The 18694-nt window shown below is 38.5% G+C and overlaps 1 protein-coding gene across 1 annotated transcript in view; it reads right to left on the bottom strand.

Moving 5' to 3' along the window:
- tenm1 (teneurin transmembrane protein 1) overlaps window positions 1-18694 on the bottom strand; it is a 214503-nt gene that overhangs the window by 65430 nt on the left and 130379 nt on the right. The window contains exons 6-8 of the mRNA XM_065250598.2: window positions 12973-13122; window positions 7115-7323; window positions 211-421 (exon numbers count right to left, since the gene is read on the bottom strand). Of these exons, the coding sequence (XP_065106670.2) occupies window positions 211-421; window positions 7115-7323; window positions 12973-13122 (570 nt within the window). The remainder of the gene's footprint in view (window positions 1-210; window positions 422-7114; window positions 7324-12972; window positions 13123-18694) is intronic.

Raw genomic sequence — 18694 nt, 5'->3', positions numbered from 1 at the left:
AAACACACAAACACAATTAAATTCACTAAGCAATTCAATAAATCCGATGGCTGGGTTTCGACTATATTTGTGAATCTAAAGCAAGCATTTTTCTAACAACCATCATTATGCAGTAATTAAGTTCGTATTAAAAAGAAAAAACTATTAAAATCAATTAAAAAGAAAAAATAAATAAATAAGTAACAGCTGTGCTCTCCAGCACGGCCTTACCTATGGGGGTGCTGTACACTACCACCTGTTCCATCTTACGCCCATCATTATAGAAGGCCAGGTACCAGGTGCCAACGTCTAGGTATTCCACAAAACCCGTCTCCTGCAGAGCAGACATGAGCAGGCTGCGCGGTGGAGGATTCGGGATTTTGGCATTCCGTGAGTCTTGCTTTATCAGCTGTCTTCCGTCCAGTAACTTCACAAAGTCAAACTAAAGATAAAGGTGAAAGTTATATATGTATCTAATCTAAACATGAGTTGGCTCGTCTCCAGCATGACACATCTCAACAACTTGTTTGTATACAAAACAAAACTGCCTTGCTCTCTCAATAATTCCTTACTTTTTTATCTCCTTATTGATTATAATTTAAATTTTAGTACGCTTTGTTGGCAAGAGAGTAACTGCACAATTGTATTTCCAGTGTCTGTATCATAAATGCATAAAATGAGGAATTGTGCAAAGAAAATGAAAACATACTAGAAAAGCATTAAGAAATACATAGGCTATATTATTACACGTCTCATTGGAATGCTTGATTCTGATTGGCCAGTCGCAACGTGCAGGTTTGTTATTCCCAGATAACAACAGTTCAAAACTAATAACACACGCTAACCCGAATCCTACAAATCATTCTGACAAGTACAGTTTAATAATACACACAATTAAATATAAATATGTCCTTTAATAACATAAATGACAATTTACAAATGATTAAAGCAAATACTGTGTACGTGACATTTGAAGGCCTTAAATGCCTCGAAAAAGGTCTGCATCCATTAAAAATGAGCAAATAAAATATTTCAAATCAATATTTAATGTTCCTACCAAACTTAATGATGTTAAAAGCATAAAATATTGTAAAATGAAGCTAATAAAAAAATTATAATTAATGTGCAATTCAATTTATTATAGTTTATTTCTCACATATGTTTATCACAGATACAACTTGTATTATTAAAATGTAGGTCTGATCAGCTTTCGTTAGAATGTGCAAGTAATAACATAATAATACAAAAAAACTACAATAATAATATTAAAAATCTAATGCCATGGTTACACTAGACCGGGGTCTCCAACAGGGTGCCTGCGGCTGTGAGTCTGTGAGGTGCCCGCCAAAGCACATTCTATTAATAGTCTCAATTGTAATATTTATTTATTACATTTTTTTGCTTGGCTTGGTTTAATTATGTTAACATTTGAAATAATACTAAAACATATCAACAAGTAAAATAAAATAAAATCAACAAGTAAAACTAAAAAGTTTTGAGTAAACTATTTAAAAAATTTGCCCTCGATATTGTTTTATCCATTGTGGTAGCCCTTGCCAGGGTTTCTACACCTTAGTTAACTTCAAGTTCAAGGACCTTTTAAGGACTTAATGTGAGGACAAATTTCAAGTGAGAGCAAGGTTACATCGTGTTACCTTTTAAGATACCTTTCGAGGGAACTTGCGCTGCGTCACTGTGGTGACACTTTGGGGACGCCTCCAGGGGTAAGTGCATCTGAATGTGTATATCAAATTCAACCAATGGTGAGGCTTAACGAAAAAGAAAGGGTGACGCGGGAGCCAGAAAGTATAACGCTATCTGAAATATTGCCAAAGACGGCGTTACAGGGACGCAGGAAGTATGGCAAGGGAGACGCAGCGTCTCGTTCCCTTCACAGGGAACAACAGTTACATATGTAACCTGAGATGTCAAACACAACTATGCAAAAAAGCATTTTGGTATGAATCAACATTCGCATACAGAAGATATAAGCATTTAAAGCGAACAGTTTATCACGTGTGCTTAAAAAGTCTAGAATTTTTATGATATTATCCTACACTACACACGGAATAATATGTTTTTTTTCCAGAAAACTTCTTGCATAAAATAGATTTAAGCACTTTCAATGAACTGTATCTATGTATGTATATTTTTAAAAACTTCCCAGGTCCTTGACTTTTTTCCCCCAGATTCACATACTTTCAAGGATTTCAAGGACCCGTGGGAACCCTGCCTTGCTCACAAAAAGGTTGGAGAACCTTGCACTAAACGTTTCATTCCATTGACTTCCATTCACATGCATACGAATGCGGTAGACAGGAACGCAAGCTCACGCCTAAAAATTCGGCAGATCCAAAGTTAAAGTTTAGCAAATACTGACCTGCAAATTTGTATCACGTAAAGATGTGACCAATAGATGATTGATATGTCACAGCATGACCTTTTCAGGTGGGAGAAAAATACCTTTAGCGCCCAATACAAGTGCAAGCATGCCGGAATCGATGATGTGTAAATAAAAACAATACTTATGTGATATCATATACAGTAATACATGCATGAATCTATGCAGAAATGTACCATGACTAGGGTGACTGCGACATAAACAGAAAATAGGAATCTGGATAGAAATATAAGAAAACTAGGAGTCAAGAGAGTACCTAACAGAATTTAAACTAATGCAAGCTGTGCTAGAGTTAATTGTGATAGAGCACAAGCCTACCGATAAAACATTTCTCTCTCCATCAAACCATCTCCTATTGTGACATTGTGACCCATATACGCAGCCTAAACCAGCACTGATTACCTGCACATGCTGCGATATGAGAGAAGCAAGCATCCAGTTTGAGCAAACACCGCCAGACACCATTAAAATCACATATATAAATCTGGACCCACTGCAGATATGAAATATGTTTGCATCCAGGAGTTTATGGCTCACCATCTGCGTTCGTTTGAGTCAGTATGACTGCGTTCAGTGTCTGTCACATCACCCCGCACTACCGTGTCACTGTAACCGGAATGAATCCATCACCAAGGAAACTGGAAAAGATATGCACGTACCGTATGCGTGCTCTCTGTGTTTTGGGGGGCATTGCCGCTGTTTAGACAGAGCTGTTACAACCATCAGAAACATCAATGAGCGGCGTTCTCCAAGGCACTACAGAACCCTCTGGCTATAATGAGTCCCTCTCCACCCCCGAAGTCACTCTGGAAACTGTGGAGCCACTGAAGCCCCATCGACTGTAATGACTCTTACTCTGACAGGCAGGAGCCAGCAGGGCAGGAGCCCCACTGCTTTTAATGACAGCCAGAGAAACTGAGGAACGATCGCGGGAGCCGCCGTGGAGTTGACAGTCTCGGTGCAGTAGCGATCTGTCAGGCCTCGCCGAACACATACACACATGCAAGCCAGACGACGTACAGAAGCTGTGTCTGCGTAAACATCTCTATTCCGCCGCACGTACGCACAATGGAAGCCTTTTCATTAAGCGAGAACAATTAACCAGTCTTCGTGCTTTGTCTCCGCCTACATATGAGAGCTCGTATGCAAATGAGGTGCAAACCAGAAGCCTTAAATTGAATTACACCGGGCTCTAATTTCTTGAGCAAAGTGAATGGTTAATCTCGGATGATATCCTGAATAATGAGATGTAATTAGCATGTTGGGGTCGTCTGAAGCACCTTGTTAGATACGCTGCCGATCCCGCTTGTTATCTGCCAGTCATAACAATATGCACTTACACAACGTTTATCAACAACAACAATCTTAAACTCAACGATGCACAAGTCTAATACATGCAAATGCATACAGTACTGTTATGTATACACATATACACAAAACAACTTTTTACTATATACTGTATTGTGATAAAGTCTGGCCACCACAATCTTTGATGTTTTATCAGTTATAATGACCAAAAAAAAAAACATTTTCTTCAGGCATCAGTCAGTATTTAGTGTGACCTCTCATGGCATTATGCACATCTTGAGCTCTTTTGAGGAGATTGAAGTCCTGAAGTCATTAGTTTAGAATTAGAAATTTGGGTGTAATTTCATTAAGGTTTAAGGGAGCTTGCAGATTCCTGCTGTTGCTCAAGTGTAAGGGGAGCTCACGCTAAATAGTTCAGATACTTTAGATTATAATTTTTTTTACATTTTTTATACTGCATACAAATTTAAATTATTATTAATTTTGATTTAATATTTATTTTCACATTTTTTAAAGATACAAACTTTTAAGAACTACAGAGAACGGCTGGTTTGGACAACAGCCATCAACTTCCCAGGTATATGAAGACAATATTCTAAATTACAACCTAAAGCAGTGGTTCCCAAACTTTTTCAGCGTGCGGCCCCCCTTGTGTACGGTGCATTCCTTCGCGGCCCCCTAAAGAAAATTTGTGACAAAAAACTGTTCTAAAACTCAACATTTTAATAAAAAACATTAAATTATACAAAAAAGTAGTGCTTTTGGTTAGTAGCCTTATTTTTTTAGGTTTAATTACACAGAATTCATGATAAATTAATGTATTTCATAAAATGTCATAAAAATGAGGCCCACCTGGCACCATCTCGCGGCCCCCCGGGGGGCCCCAGCCCCCAGTTTGAAAACCACTGACCTAAAGGAATACACCAAAAAAGGGCGTGACCTTGTTCCGCTTTCACTGAGAAGAGCAAGATTTGCGTTAATAGAGTGTTTTTGTTGCCATGCCACCGAGACGTTATTTTCATCCCAGAGTCAAATCCGGGATTGTTTGGCCTTTTGTTTTGCATTTGATGAGGACAGCTTCCGCAATCTGGCGAGACATTTTCAGAAAAGGTGCGCTAAGCTTCTGTCGTCAAATCACGAATCTTTACGTATTTTTGAAGGATGGACTTCATAGAACGAGGAAGACATCAGCCCGTTTTTAGGACAGTGAAAACAGCAGTATAGAGAAAAGTAATTTGTGTGCAAATACAGCGCTTTTTCACACAGGAAACATGAACACATGTTATATTGTGCACCGTAAACACAATCAAAGCTTCGAAAACCCAGGGAAAATGGTTTATATCATTAGACCCAAAGCAAAACTTGACATGTAAGTATTTTCAAATATTGAAAAACACTTTAAAGGTACTGTATGGGTTTTTAGCGGCATCTAGTGGTGAAATTGCAAATTGCAACCAACCTCAATTTCGAAACGCAATGAGCAGCTACGGTAGCTACCACAAGACAATCATGTCATCATCTGAGACAACGTAGGAACAAAACGCTCTGTAGAACAGTTTGTCCATTAATTCTGTACCCGCCATTGACAAGTTAACTCGTCAATTAAGAAAAAGCGCTTCCCTGCCAATGATGAGTTTTTCCGGCAATCCGTATTTCCGCTTTTATCAACCAGGTGGCGCTCTTACCCAACTTATAAAACCGAGAAGTATTTCCTTAGGGCAAACAGTTCAAACTCTGTATATGTTTTGAGAATCACTCTGAATCTGATCTCTATCAAAAGTTCTTCACAAAAAGTGTTTTTTTGTTTGTTTGTTTTTAAAGCAGATGGTCTGTTATTTCATTTGATATATTGTATGTCTATATATTTAAAGAAGAACATTTTCTGGAAGGCATTGAACTTATGTGAAAATCATAAAAAAATGCTGGTGATTGCGGCAGGGAAAGAGTTAATGGCTACTGTAGAAACTAGGATTGTAACGGTTCTTGGAAAAAATCAAACCGTCCCGTTATCCTCCCATGGTTCGGCATGTACTTGCACCGCAGTGCACCATGTTTGATTTGACCACACATTTCTAATAAAGTTTGCTGAAAAAACAATGCATAAAACCATTAATGTATGGTTTTGAATAAGCTCTGCGTGTTTTTACGTGAGAGTACCTGTCCAATCAACTCGTAGTATGCAAATCTGTTGCGGACCGTTTAGCGCGAAGAAAAGCCGCTAATAAGCCACCGCTAGCTTCATTTAAGTCTACAGCAGCAGCGATGCTCAAGAAAACGTGGACAAAAGTGTAAAATTCGTGAGTGCCGTATGCTCAAGGCAATACATCTAATATGACGAGTCGCTTATTGCGCCATCATCACCAGGGTGTTGTTGAAAGCATGCGATCGCAGGTGAGTCCGAAACAGCACACATTGCCTTATGTGTTTAAATGTTAACAAACTGATCTTTATGTTCATTTTTAAGTTACTGTATGTTGGTACATGTAGTATAATAATGCAAGTGCTCTTAAGTGAAAATTTTGATTTTGGCAGAGGTTAAAAACTGTTTGGTTTTATTTTTGTAAAGAAGCCTGTTGTGACCAAAGTGTTAGGTGTTTGTAACCCAATAAATAATTTTATTTTCTTGGAATTTGACAGTAGCCTTCTCGTCCCCATAAACATACGCACATCGAAACCGTGACCCTAAAACCATGACACGCACCAAACCATGAGTAATTTGAACCGTTACACCCCTAGTAGAAACATGACGGTGTGAAATGGCGACTTTCATGTTAGGTGACCGGCGTTGTAGATAAAAACGGCTCATTCTAAGGTAATAAAAACAATACCGTTTATCATGTTAGGTCTTTATGCACCACTGATAATATAGTTATGTATATTATATTGCATTTCTTTAAGAGATCTTTCTAAAAGTTACAAATTGCACCTTTAAATGTACTCGCATATCTGTTTTCTAATTTTGTGTTAGCGTGTAAAAAACGTGGCCTTGGCAAGTACAGCTGTACTTTAAAACAAACACATTTGGAAACTATATATTAGTAAGAACTTCTCATATGCAGTAGTTTTTTTATACTAAGATCATTTTTTATCACTGACTTTTATTACTATTCTCTACCCCTAAACCTAACCCTCAATTTATTTTTTACATTCACACTTATTCATTTAGTAGATGCTTTTATCCAAAGCAACTTACAAATGAGAGAGCATTTAACATTTTGTCCCTGGAATGGGGTCTCAAATAACTCTGAAATACTTAAGACCACTTTATATGTCCCCACATATTAGTTTAACCACATTTTTGAAGATTTGGCCCTAATAAGCGTACACAAAAACACGTGCACACAGAAAAATTATTTATGAGTTATAAATATTTAAAGAATATTACTGGGCTTGGGAAACAATGTGCGTATATTAGCTTGTGGTTACCTGCGTGTGAGTGGGTGGTATATTCCTCCTCCCGTAGATGCCCAGCAGGGCGTCCCGTGTGAGCGAGATGTTGAACTTGACATACTCAGGGTGGTGAACCGTGATGTGAAACCTCCAGAAGAGTCCAGGAGGAATCGCCTGGACCAGCTGTGTTCCGACGGCCACCTCTCCCCTCTCTATCACCCTGCCCCGCTGTATCACCTCTTTATCTATCAAGACAAACCAAATCAACAAAATAACATTACATTTCTTTCATCACAAAAAAAAAAGAGTTGATAGGACCGAGCATTTACCTTGCATAGCTGTAAACAGCTTTAGTTAAGATAAAGACAATAATATTAACCATTATGTCAGGTACACAACAAATTGCAAGTGTTTCAATGGCGTTTAATGTAACCCATCCCACTGAACTCAACCACACAGAGTACAGCATACAAAGTAAACTTTTAAAGGTATAGCGGAAGATTTTCCCAAATTATTTAAAAGAACCGCCCCTCGATATTTTTTAAAAAATGCTCCCGAGAGGGAACGCCTGTTAAACGCGTGCACGAGACAGAGAGAGAGCGTGCAGGAGCTCAGTTCTTCTCTTCGCTCTGTTTACAAGTTTCTGTCGGCATGTTTACCGTGTCTGTGCGGTTCGTGACTTGTGCCAGGGCTAGCATCGCAAATCATAGCTTACATCAACTTTTACCAGCAGTGATTTTAAATGGATTTCTCCAAATAGCATGACAAAATGTACCTTTCCAGTAGAAACTTCGCGTGGGAAGCCCAACCTGTCCTTTAGCTCACGCCAGCGTGTGAAATAGTCTCCCATAAACACTCTGGTCTTGTTTCTTTATTTATAGTCCTTTCTCTTCTTGTCATACAATTCGTAGACACTTTTTCTCTTGTGACCCTCAGACATTTTGAAAAAAACACAGTGAGAACGCGACCTTCAATGAATGGTTGAAACCGTAGCACAACACACATACACGTGAAAGTGCGCATGTGCAGAAAGCAAACGTAGAGGCGAGCACGTGCGACGGTTATACGTCAACATATAATCAGAATGATTGATATCTGGGATGACCAATAACAGTGATGATCCACCCGGAAAACGAAAATCTTCCGCTATACCTTTAATATAGCATTTATTGTTTAATTTTATAGTGCATATTAATATAAAAGAGATTTTACTTTGTCATTGTGTTTAACTATTTTACAACAAATGGGGACCGAGGCTTCAAAAGAGAAGCACTGGCACCCTTAAGCAGTAGGCCTACATTAGACTAATACACTATTTAAATGTACCTGTTGTATAAAACTAAGCATTTGACAGCAGGTAAATCATAAACTTTCATCTTTTGGTTAACCGTATCCTTTATTTTTAGGTTTGGGATATGGGTTAAACTAAAAATGATGCAACCAAGCTCAGGTTCTTTGACGGGCAGCCATAGTAAAGTTATACCGTAGACATAAAAAGTAAAAGAAGAGCGCCTGGAGGCTGCTAGATGAATTTCGCTTCTGATTCTAGCAACACAGACGCCTCTGCGTCCTTTTTAGTGTCAGAAACAATCATGTATTTTTCACAGCTTCAGTCGATGTGAATCAAATGCAATCGTCTACAGGACTCTTTGAAGAGCTTTGCTGACTAGAGTCAAACTCGGGTGACGGCGACGATGAAATGGCACCCGCTGGGACACACGAGCGACCGAACCCTCAATGGACATTCAGCTGGGGGGTGAACTGACATTACCATTCACAGAACAAACACACCTGTGTACAGATACAAACTGGGGTAGAGCAAACTTGTGGTCAAAGATCTGGCTAGAAATAAATGCAGGCTTGAAGCCTTCGAGGGAAATATCTGAACTATCACCATTCTGCCCTTCAGCAAGTCCCTTATGACCTGAAGAAAGAATGTGAAGACATCAGGTGGGTGGACAGGAAACAAAAACGATACGATGGGGCTATATTTACCCTATAGATTAAATGAGTTATAGCGATAGAAGTATGGCTATAGAAAAAATTATACACACTCATTTTAATTAAAGTCAGTGTAAAGTGATAGTAAATATGTGTTTTTCACACCACAGAAAATGTGTTATTAACCACCCAGACAAATTTGAACCATGTAAAACACCCAGTAAATAAATAAGCAAGATTCTCTGCTCTTAAATGCTGGTGGTGGAGTGTCTGCTGTCTGGGCTTATATACCATGGCCACTAGTGGGAAAGCTGCCATCTCTCTCATCTTTTAGATATTGCTACAACCTGAATGGATGCTCGTGATTGTGTTAGGGGCGGGGCTATGGGCAGCGACTCCAGTGCGTTTTAGCCCCGCCCAGATTATCCTGAACAAAGAAAGTGGAAAAACTATTTAACATTATAACTCCGCTACCCAGTCTCACGACATTACATATCTATAGTCACATATTTTTTATTCTTTTTTTGTGATACTGTCACGAATTTCCACGTTTTTTGTGATCGTGTCACAAATTTTCGTGTTTTTTGTGATCGTATCACAAATTTATGTGTCATTGTCATGTATTGGTTACTCAACTGCTTTTTTCTATTTTCAAACCATTGTCGCTTCGGTTTAGGGTTAGATTTGGTGTTTGTTTTAGGATGTCACTTTTTAGTATTGGCTTATACTATTTTTTTCTGATTAAATTTTTTTTATTTTCTGATATTTAAACAGTTGTCACCTGGCGTTGGGGTTAGAGTTGGGTAAGGAAGTCATTTTATGTAAATCTAACCCTAAACCAAAGTGACAATGGTAAGAAAATAGGAAGAAACAGTAAAGTTTCCAATACGTGACAATGACACATAAACAGAAATTCATGATACGATCATGAAAAACAACGGACATTCATGACACGATCACAAAAAGAACAAAAAAATGACGTGACTATAGGTACGTAATTTCATGAGACTGGGCTGCTTCCTGCACAATTCAGTAGTATAGTTCACAGTCATTGTAACATGTTTCAACAATACAGCTGGGAAAATAAGTATTTGACACATCAGCATTTTATCAGTAAGGGGATGTGCGCTATTGACACAAAATGTCCACCAGATGTAGCCATCAAGCCAAATATTGAATTCATAGAAAGAAATCAGAACATTTAACTATACAAGTTGAGTCATAATAAGTAAAGTGAAATGACAGAGAATTCCAAATATTTATTTTCCCCGCTGTACATTTCTAACATTTATAATGTGTTTAGAAACACTTGTCTGAAATTACTTTACACATACTGATGCAGCAACATATTGTTTTGGGTATAAATGATGCAAGAATAAGTTCAAGGCTTTTCACTTAACGCTTGGGTGCCCATGGATCTATAATAATGTAGTGAAGATATAGGGGCAATAATAATCCTTTAGCTCAGCGGTGTCCAAACTCGGTCCTGGAGGGCTGGATTCCTGCAGAGATTTGCTGAAACTTCCCTCAACACACCTGCCTGAAAGTTTCTAGTCTGCCTAGCTGGATCAGGTTTGATTATAATTCTGCAGAGACACCAGACCTCCAGGAGCAGGATGGTACTGTAGAGCATTGTGTCAGCAGCGCAAAGGTTTTGTATACTAATAAAAAATTTATGACTTGAATGCACTGTAAGTCATAAATGTAAATATTAAAATACTTTTACTTTTATAGTATTATAGAAAATTTTAAGTAACACTGTAAGTATGCACTTATTCGAAAACGGCCACTTTAGAAAATGGTTTACCAATTTCACCACAAATAACTTACGTAAGCCTAGGTATGTGTCTGTAATAAATAAATATTTGAAAAGTTTGGTTCCAAAACGCAATAAATCTATTCAGTAAAAACGTGTTTTGCTATACCAAGAAAGTTACAAGATGAAAATCCAAAATTTTCTGTTACCAACTTTCAAATAGCATCTTTAGGTTATAAAAGCATACAAAAATTCAAATTAATAAATTGATTTTTAAAGATTTATTATAAATAAGCATAATTACAAAATGCAATAAATCCATGACAATATTTTTTTTCAAAATGCTATAAATCTATTAAATCAACATATAAATGTGCTCTCATCTTTGCCATGTTATATTCATTTAGTTGAATAGTGGTATACATTGATGTCATTAATCAAAACTAGGGATGCTCCGATCAAGATTTTTGCAGCCGATACCGATCACCGATTTGTAATCTTCGTGATCGGCCGATACCGATTCCGATTTTTTTTTAAAAGCTGATATGCAAGCTCTTTGATGACTGTAACTGTTAAATTTTTTCTAGATAAAATAATACCACGGATGTTGCCTTTGTTATATTACTTGCAGTAATTAGGTATATTATTGTTTTAATAGAGACTCAAATAAATAAGCACAACAAATATTTATTCTGCAAAGAGAAATTTAATATGGCTTTAAAAAAGCTTATGTCTCCTAAAATTACTGAAAATAAAACACTTCACAGTCTGTACTGTATTAATTAAATATACATGCATTCGTATGAAGTATAAAAGTTCTTTAGTCAAGAGCAGAGAGTGATTTTATTGAGAGATGAATTAGGTTACTGCAGCTTTAAGACATGAGAGAGAGAGATCGCTCTGTTCACGTGCACTGATGACAGGCTGCTGTGTGTGGGCGGCGGCATGCAAATAATAAACTTTTGGCATGAGGATGCAATTGTCCGTGATAGATATGTGTTGTATACACTGTTTGATGGGGATGTGAAGACGCCTCGCGCTGTTGACCGGAGCGCGTCCGCATAGAAAATACGCATATCTCTGTAAAGGCAAAGAGAGACATACAAATCTGCACGCCGCACATGAGCAACGGGTTGTAAAAATGCTCGCGCTACATAAAAAATGTCTTTAATTGCAGCCGCATTCAGGATCCTTTTGATGACAAAAGTAAACAGAAAGATCGGTTTATGAGATCGGCAGATTTAGCGAGCACCGATCGAGTCATTTAATGCCATTATCCGCCGATACCGATCGGCGGCCGATCGATCGGAGCATCCCTAATCAAAACACTTACTTTGTCATACTAAGAACGTTGTCGGTGAACTTTTTTGACTGTTGGCTTCGCGTAAAATAATGGAAAGTTTTTCATAAGATCCCCTGGGCTCAATGTGTTAGCATGACAGAAGCTTGATGCTGTCAGGAGAACAAGCAACAGCCGGCATTTTTCAGTCTCCCGAGTGCCTTTTACATAAATTATTAGTTGTTGATGGCTTACGTTTCTTTCCCGTCACAGAAAACCACCACAGGCTTATCAATGCCATCAAAGTATTATTTTGTTTTTGTTTGTTTGTTTATCACGAAGTACAAGATGAGGAAAACTAGGATTCCGTGTATTGTTGTTTACAATGCGTGGAATGGTGCGTTGTGATTTGTTAAGCTGATTTATTGCATTCTGCAGAAAAGGAGAAGTGGTGTTAATTGCGTTTTGGAAAAAAGGTAAAAAAGATGCTAGAATAACACAGCGGATATTGTATTTTGCGTAAAATTTATAATTTACTATTAAATACTGACCTGATACAATACTGATTCTGGCAGTAAAAAAAAAGTTGCGTTTATCGCGTTTCTATTCTATGGCAAATACTGCATGGTACTGTCTTTCATTTACAGGTTATCAAGCAGTATGGGCCTACACAGATAACATCTCACGCTTGTTAGAAAATGGCCTGAAGATCTTAGGGATCATCTGGGAGAGAGTAATTTACTGTCGTTTATTGCCATTAATTAAATGCCAATCAAACTCTTATAATGAAGACACGCGCGCAATCTCAGCTCTCGCTGTATGCAAAGACCTGACATCTGTGCAACTGTGTATGAATTATTGAGCTGCTGGGACACTAGATGGAAATCTTATGTTAGAGGACTTAAGCAGCACACACACCTGGCTGTGTGGTGTTGAATCCTGGCAGGTGGACGGGAGTGAAGGTGAAATCCGCACCCGGCAGTGGCTGATCGTCTTTACTTATCCCGTTCTCATACAGCTCTCCTTCCACCCTCTTTAGATGCCACGGCAACCCAAGCAGGTGAACGACTGTGACAGACAGACAGAGATAGAGCGAGAAAGAAATAGAGAGAGAGAGAGAGAGATTTGAATCATACTCTGACATTTACATCACATTCCAATTAGAAGAAATGTTGTCTGGAAGAATTTATACTGATATTATATAATAAAACAGATGAATGAAACCAGTCACAGACATAATTACGCATTAATTTTACACTGAAATGGGATTAGAATGTTGTATTACATCATTCTTTAATATGTTATTGTTTCATCGCTCATCCCCGGCCGCACATACCCGTTTTTAATGTATATGAACACGTGTGTGCGCACACATGTATTTTTCGTTCCCCTTTATCTCCTCATCTCTTCAGTGTGCGGCTGCAGAGGATTCTGGGAGAGGAGCATAAATCGTTCAGGTGGCATTTTATGATCTCCCAGCAGTGAAAGGCCTTTGGCGCATGATAATGACCTCATCCTAATTACAGCCAATAAAAAGGACAAACTCTCATTCGGCTCACCTCAGGGCCCCCGATACCAACTATCTCATCATGCAGCCTCTCTCTCTCTTTCACTCTCTCCCGTGTGTGTGGGATTTTAGTCGATCAGGGAAATGAGGTGGGAAGATATACTGACGACGAGCCCTGGAACGGCGAGTGAAAATCAGGTTATTCTCCCGGCTAGTTTCTATCTTTCATTCCCTCCCCATTCCTCAGGAACAATGGGAGTCGCGTGTGGGTCTGTGCGCGTGTGCACGTCGGGCTCTGCCATGAGGAGGCGTCTTTACGAGCCATAAAGAGGGATTGGTGTCTCAGCGGGGAGCTGGATCTACACGATCCGCTCTTTTATCTCTCCCTCTTCGCCTTTCTCCATCTCTCTATCACACGCACACGCAGCGGCTGTCATTGGTTAAATTACAGATCAGACTAAACGCCCCGGTTCCGCTTCAACACGGCACCGGACTGAGTGCAGGGTTTAGTCCAGGGCTGGAGAGATGTCACTTTATGGCTCTGTCCCAAAACCTAGCGAGCTGCCTATGGATGCAGCATTTTAAACAGTCCAGAAAGATGGGCAACTTAATTATGCTACCTCAAACCTCATTTTAGCAAATTGTAGGGCATAATTGCATGTGCCCTTGCGGAGAGGAATTGTAAGGTGCATTGCGACAAATTCTGTGGAAAGTAAATCCAGGATGCAGGACGAGAGAAATGTTGTTTATAAATTAACCTGCATTTTATTCAGTACTGATACATACTAATAAAAAGAATACAATGTAATTAAAATGTATTGTTTAACCTAAAATCTGTGTGTGCCCTGTATATTGTTATGCTTACGGGGCCTCTGTGGAAGACCAAACCTGCAATAATTGAAAATAAATGAAAAGTAATTAAATGTAATAATAGGGAAAGAAATAAAGGAATAACTTATTTAATTAAATAAATACAACTTTTAAAAATGAATTTAGTTTTGAATTTATTTCATAATATTAGCCTACTAATACTACTACTACTAATAATAATAATAATATAATTATTATAATTATTATTTTATATATTTTTCTCTATATGTGACCAGTCACGGAAAGTAGTGACACAAGTCGGATCTGGGCCATTTTGAGTTATTCACAGATTCTGAAAGTGCAGTTTCTAAGCTTTCCAACAATGTGTAACACATTTGAGAAGTTCTGGCCATTTTAATATAGGAACTCAGAAATACTCAAACCGAGAAAATCGAGACAAAAGGGACTCTTCTTTCCAACTGGGGGAGACAATAGGGCTCATTTACATCTCATTTAGCTAAGCCATACCCCCTGTAAAGCCGTTTTGAGATACAGATGTTTTAGCATCATATGTAGTATTTTATGACAGAAGTCTAAATGACAACATGCAAAAATAAACATGACTCTTTTTACCTTTGTGGGGATCACAAGTCGAATCCAGTCTGTTTCAGATGTGTGAATTATCCAATGACAATTTTTGTCCACAAATGCGTATAATCCGTGAAATATAGATATATAGTTTATTGCTTACATCAGATTTCCCATGAACGTCTGGTAATACAATATAATATACAATGTGAGGACTATTTCCATCGTAACATGTAAGGGTATATGAGAACCCGCCTTCAGAGTTTGTATTTAAAATAGGGCGGTAGTATAATAGATAATCCAAACAGCGCCGTCGAAAACGTGAAGTCCTTTAGGGATGTAACCAATCCAGTGTTTCCCATACATAGGCTCTACTTGGGCGCTGCGCCCAGGTAAATTGCGACCCGCCCAGGTAAAAAAAATCACTTTATGAATTTCCGTATTTTCTGAACTCGACTGGATGACCCGTGTTTTGGAGAGAGAGAGAGAGAGCGCGCGAAAGAGAGAGCGCGAGAGAGAGAGCTCGAGAGAGAGGTCGGGGTCGGGTGACCGTGAAGATGATGCACGCGTCATAAACTCATCATCCAGCGCGGCAAACTGGATCAACTGCAGCAGCACATACGGAGCAGCTAGGGAACACACTGCGACCAAAATGGTCGCATATGCTTATGTGCATATGTGTTTATAGCATCTAAGTTGGCTTCATTTTGCGTGCAAGCACGTTGTGTCTCTCCGGTTGAGTGTCCGTTCACGTGCTCTCTGTTTCTCAATGAATTGGGCGCGACGCGAAGCAACCTCAGTGTCACATTGTATCCTTTCATGTTTCTGAACTTGAGCAGAGTTTTACCATTAGAGGTCTTTCTTCACTGAGGACGCAGGACCCGTACGGTTCCGGGTTTATATTTTAAATGGTCAGATGGGTCCGGGTCGGTCCTATTTCGTTACTTCGGGTCCCAAGTCTGATTAATATTGTGTGTAAAACCCGAGTCGATCGGAGAACGGCCGTGAGCGCTACCGCGCTAAAACTCGAGTGCTGTTTTAGCGTGCCTCCGGTTTCTATGGCGATAGCAACTGGCTCTTGTCACGACCACGCGCCGCTTCATTTTCTTTATCCCATTTTTTAATAATCTTACTATTTTTAATAGACCATATCTTTACTAAAATCTAAACAGTTTGCACAGAGATTGTAGCAAAAAGCAGTGCTAATACTGAATGAGCAAAGCTCTAGCTGACTCAGGATATAAAAAACGCAAAGCTGTAATGTAAAGTCTGTCATCGGGACAGCAAGTAGACTTTTAAATCTGAAATAATTAGTGGATTAAGCTTTTTTTAATCGGCAAAAGAGAAATAGAAAGCAGAAGCAGTAAAAGTGCCTTATAGAAGTTATTAACATTATAACATCAGTCACATGTATAATCTATAGACCTGCACTGTCTATATAGGCTATAGTATACAAAGTATTGTATATAATTGAGTTTCATAAAAGGGGTCATCAAATTGCTTCATATATCAGTGCAAAAACATAAAGTTTTTTCGTGGTGCTTTGACAAACAGTGTCAGCGTTGTTTATGGCAACAAAAGTTTGGGGTGGTTAGATTAATGAACTATAATGTGAAATTAATATGAATGTTTTATAAATCAAAGTATTGTGTTGTGTCACACATTATTAGTTCTTTGTCACATGTATAGTAGACCATTTTTTGTCAGTGGATAATAATGATTGCCCTATTCACCAGCTACCACCACAAGTAAATTTCAGATCTGTGGGAAACACTGCAATCGCTCACTCGTTCCTCCATCAGCCAATGACTTCATGGAAAATATTGATAGGCAAAACATGTAGCCAATTATATAACGAATTCCACCATCTCTGTGTAACTTATGTGTGTTTGGACTTATGCTGCGCTGCAAGAACTGACAGAGAGATGCGTCAAAGCACTGCGAGAGCGAATTGAAATTAAACGACTTTGTAAGATTTCTTGAAGAGCTCTCGCAGTACTTTGACGTCATCTGACTGCGGCGCCGCATAAAGTCAGTGACGCGGCTGACGTACAGTGCGGCTGACTGTTATTTGTTCCGCCCCAGCTTCTTTTATTTTTCTTTTGTTTTGTGCGCCCAAGTTCGTTTACAGTCTGGGGAGACGCACGCTATAGGTTTGAAAAAAAAACTTAGCAAACATGTCTGAGGAACAGGGCAGCCACGTCACTACAGTCACGTGACTTCATGCTCGAGCCGGAAGAGAAGACAATGCTGAATAAAGTCGTAATTCTTGCTATTTTTGGACCAAAATGTATTTTCGGTGCTTCAACACATTTTTACTGACCCACTGATGTCACATGGACTACTTTGATGATGTTTTATTACCTTTCTGGAGATGGAAACCGTACATAGATTGTCAATGAAGGGGACAGAAAGCTCTCAGACTAAATGTAATGTTAAAACATCTTAAACTGTGTTCCGAAGATGAACGAATGCCTTCCGAGTTTAGAACGACATAAGGGTAAGTCATTAATGACATTATTTTAATTTTTGGGCGAACTATCCTTCTTTAGTAGTCACGCTGTTCCCTTTGGGGGCGGAGGCGAAAACACAAGCTTATACAGTATGTAAATATACACACAGACAATGACGCCCCCCGCTGCACGCTAGAATCTCCGGAAAAACAAGCCGATTTCAACCGCAAAATGTAAGCTTTTAAATATATAAAAACTGCTATCTCAAACATGGAGAGGCTTCTTCGTGATCTCAACTAACAGATTCTGCAATAAAACGAAAATCACAAATTTTGAAAACAAAACCTTTGTTTCTCATTTTCTCGAAACTTGTGCTGCCGACTTGTGTCACTGGTTTCCGTGACGGGTCACATATGTTAAGTGTTTCTATATTTAATTAATTATTTACTTCTGTATTTTCTTTGCCTTTTTTCTTAGCCAAGGTATGTCTTTGGGCCCTTTTTGCCTTTATTTGATAGACATTATGTCAGGAAAGGACAGCAAAGTACAGGGTGGAGATACACTCTTAAAACAAATGTGCTAAAATAATCTAGTGTGTTAAACAATGTGTTAAAATTAACACATTCTGTATGTGTTAATTTAACACATTGTTTTGTGTTAAACTATTTAACATATTATTTGTCATTTTGTGTTGATTTTGATTTCAAATGAATAGAAGGGACAACACAAGATTTGTTAAAACAACACAAATATGTTGTTCCAAAAATAACACAGAGATGTTCAGTAAAGGAAAACAAACTAGATGTGTTGTCCTTAACTAGACACAAGATGTGTTATTTTAACACATTCGTTTTAAAAGTGTACGTGTATGGAATCGGCAAAGGACCTCGAGCCGGGATTCGCACTCGGGTTTCCGAAAGTGCGTCTGCACCATATGTCGGAGCACCGCCCACTGCACTCACATGTTTTTTTACATATTTACTTCTGTAGTTCCTTTAACCTTTTTTGTATTTCTTTTTACACTATGTTGTAAGGAAGCATACCATACTACTCTTTCTATTTCTAGAAAATAATGATGACTTAATGATGACACTAGATCTTAATTATGTTGCCTCCTGAAAAGTCACAAACGCATACAGTGTACAGGTTTTTATGAAAAGGCAATACAATAAATAGCAATCGGTTTGGTAAAAAAATAAGTTCTAAAACAGTATGACAGATGGTGTAACAGATCATTCTGTTTTTGGAAGAGAGCCCATGTTTACATTTCACACAAAAAATA

The sequence above is a fragment of the Paramisgurnus dabryanus genome, chromosome 5 (assembly GCF_030506205.2).
Source record: "Paramisgurnus dabryanus chromosome 5, PD_genome_1.1, whole genome shotgun sequence".
Classification (NCBI taxonomy): Eukaryota; Metazoa; Chordata; class Actinopteri; order Cypriniformes; family Cobitidae; genus Paramisgurnus; species Paramisgurnus dabryanus.
This window is presented reverse-complemented; position numbering and strand designations above follow the sequence as displayed.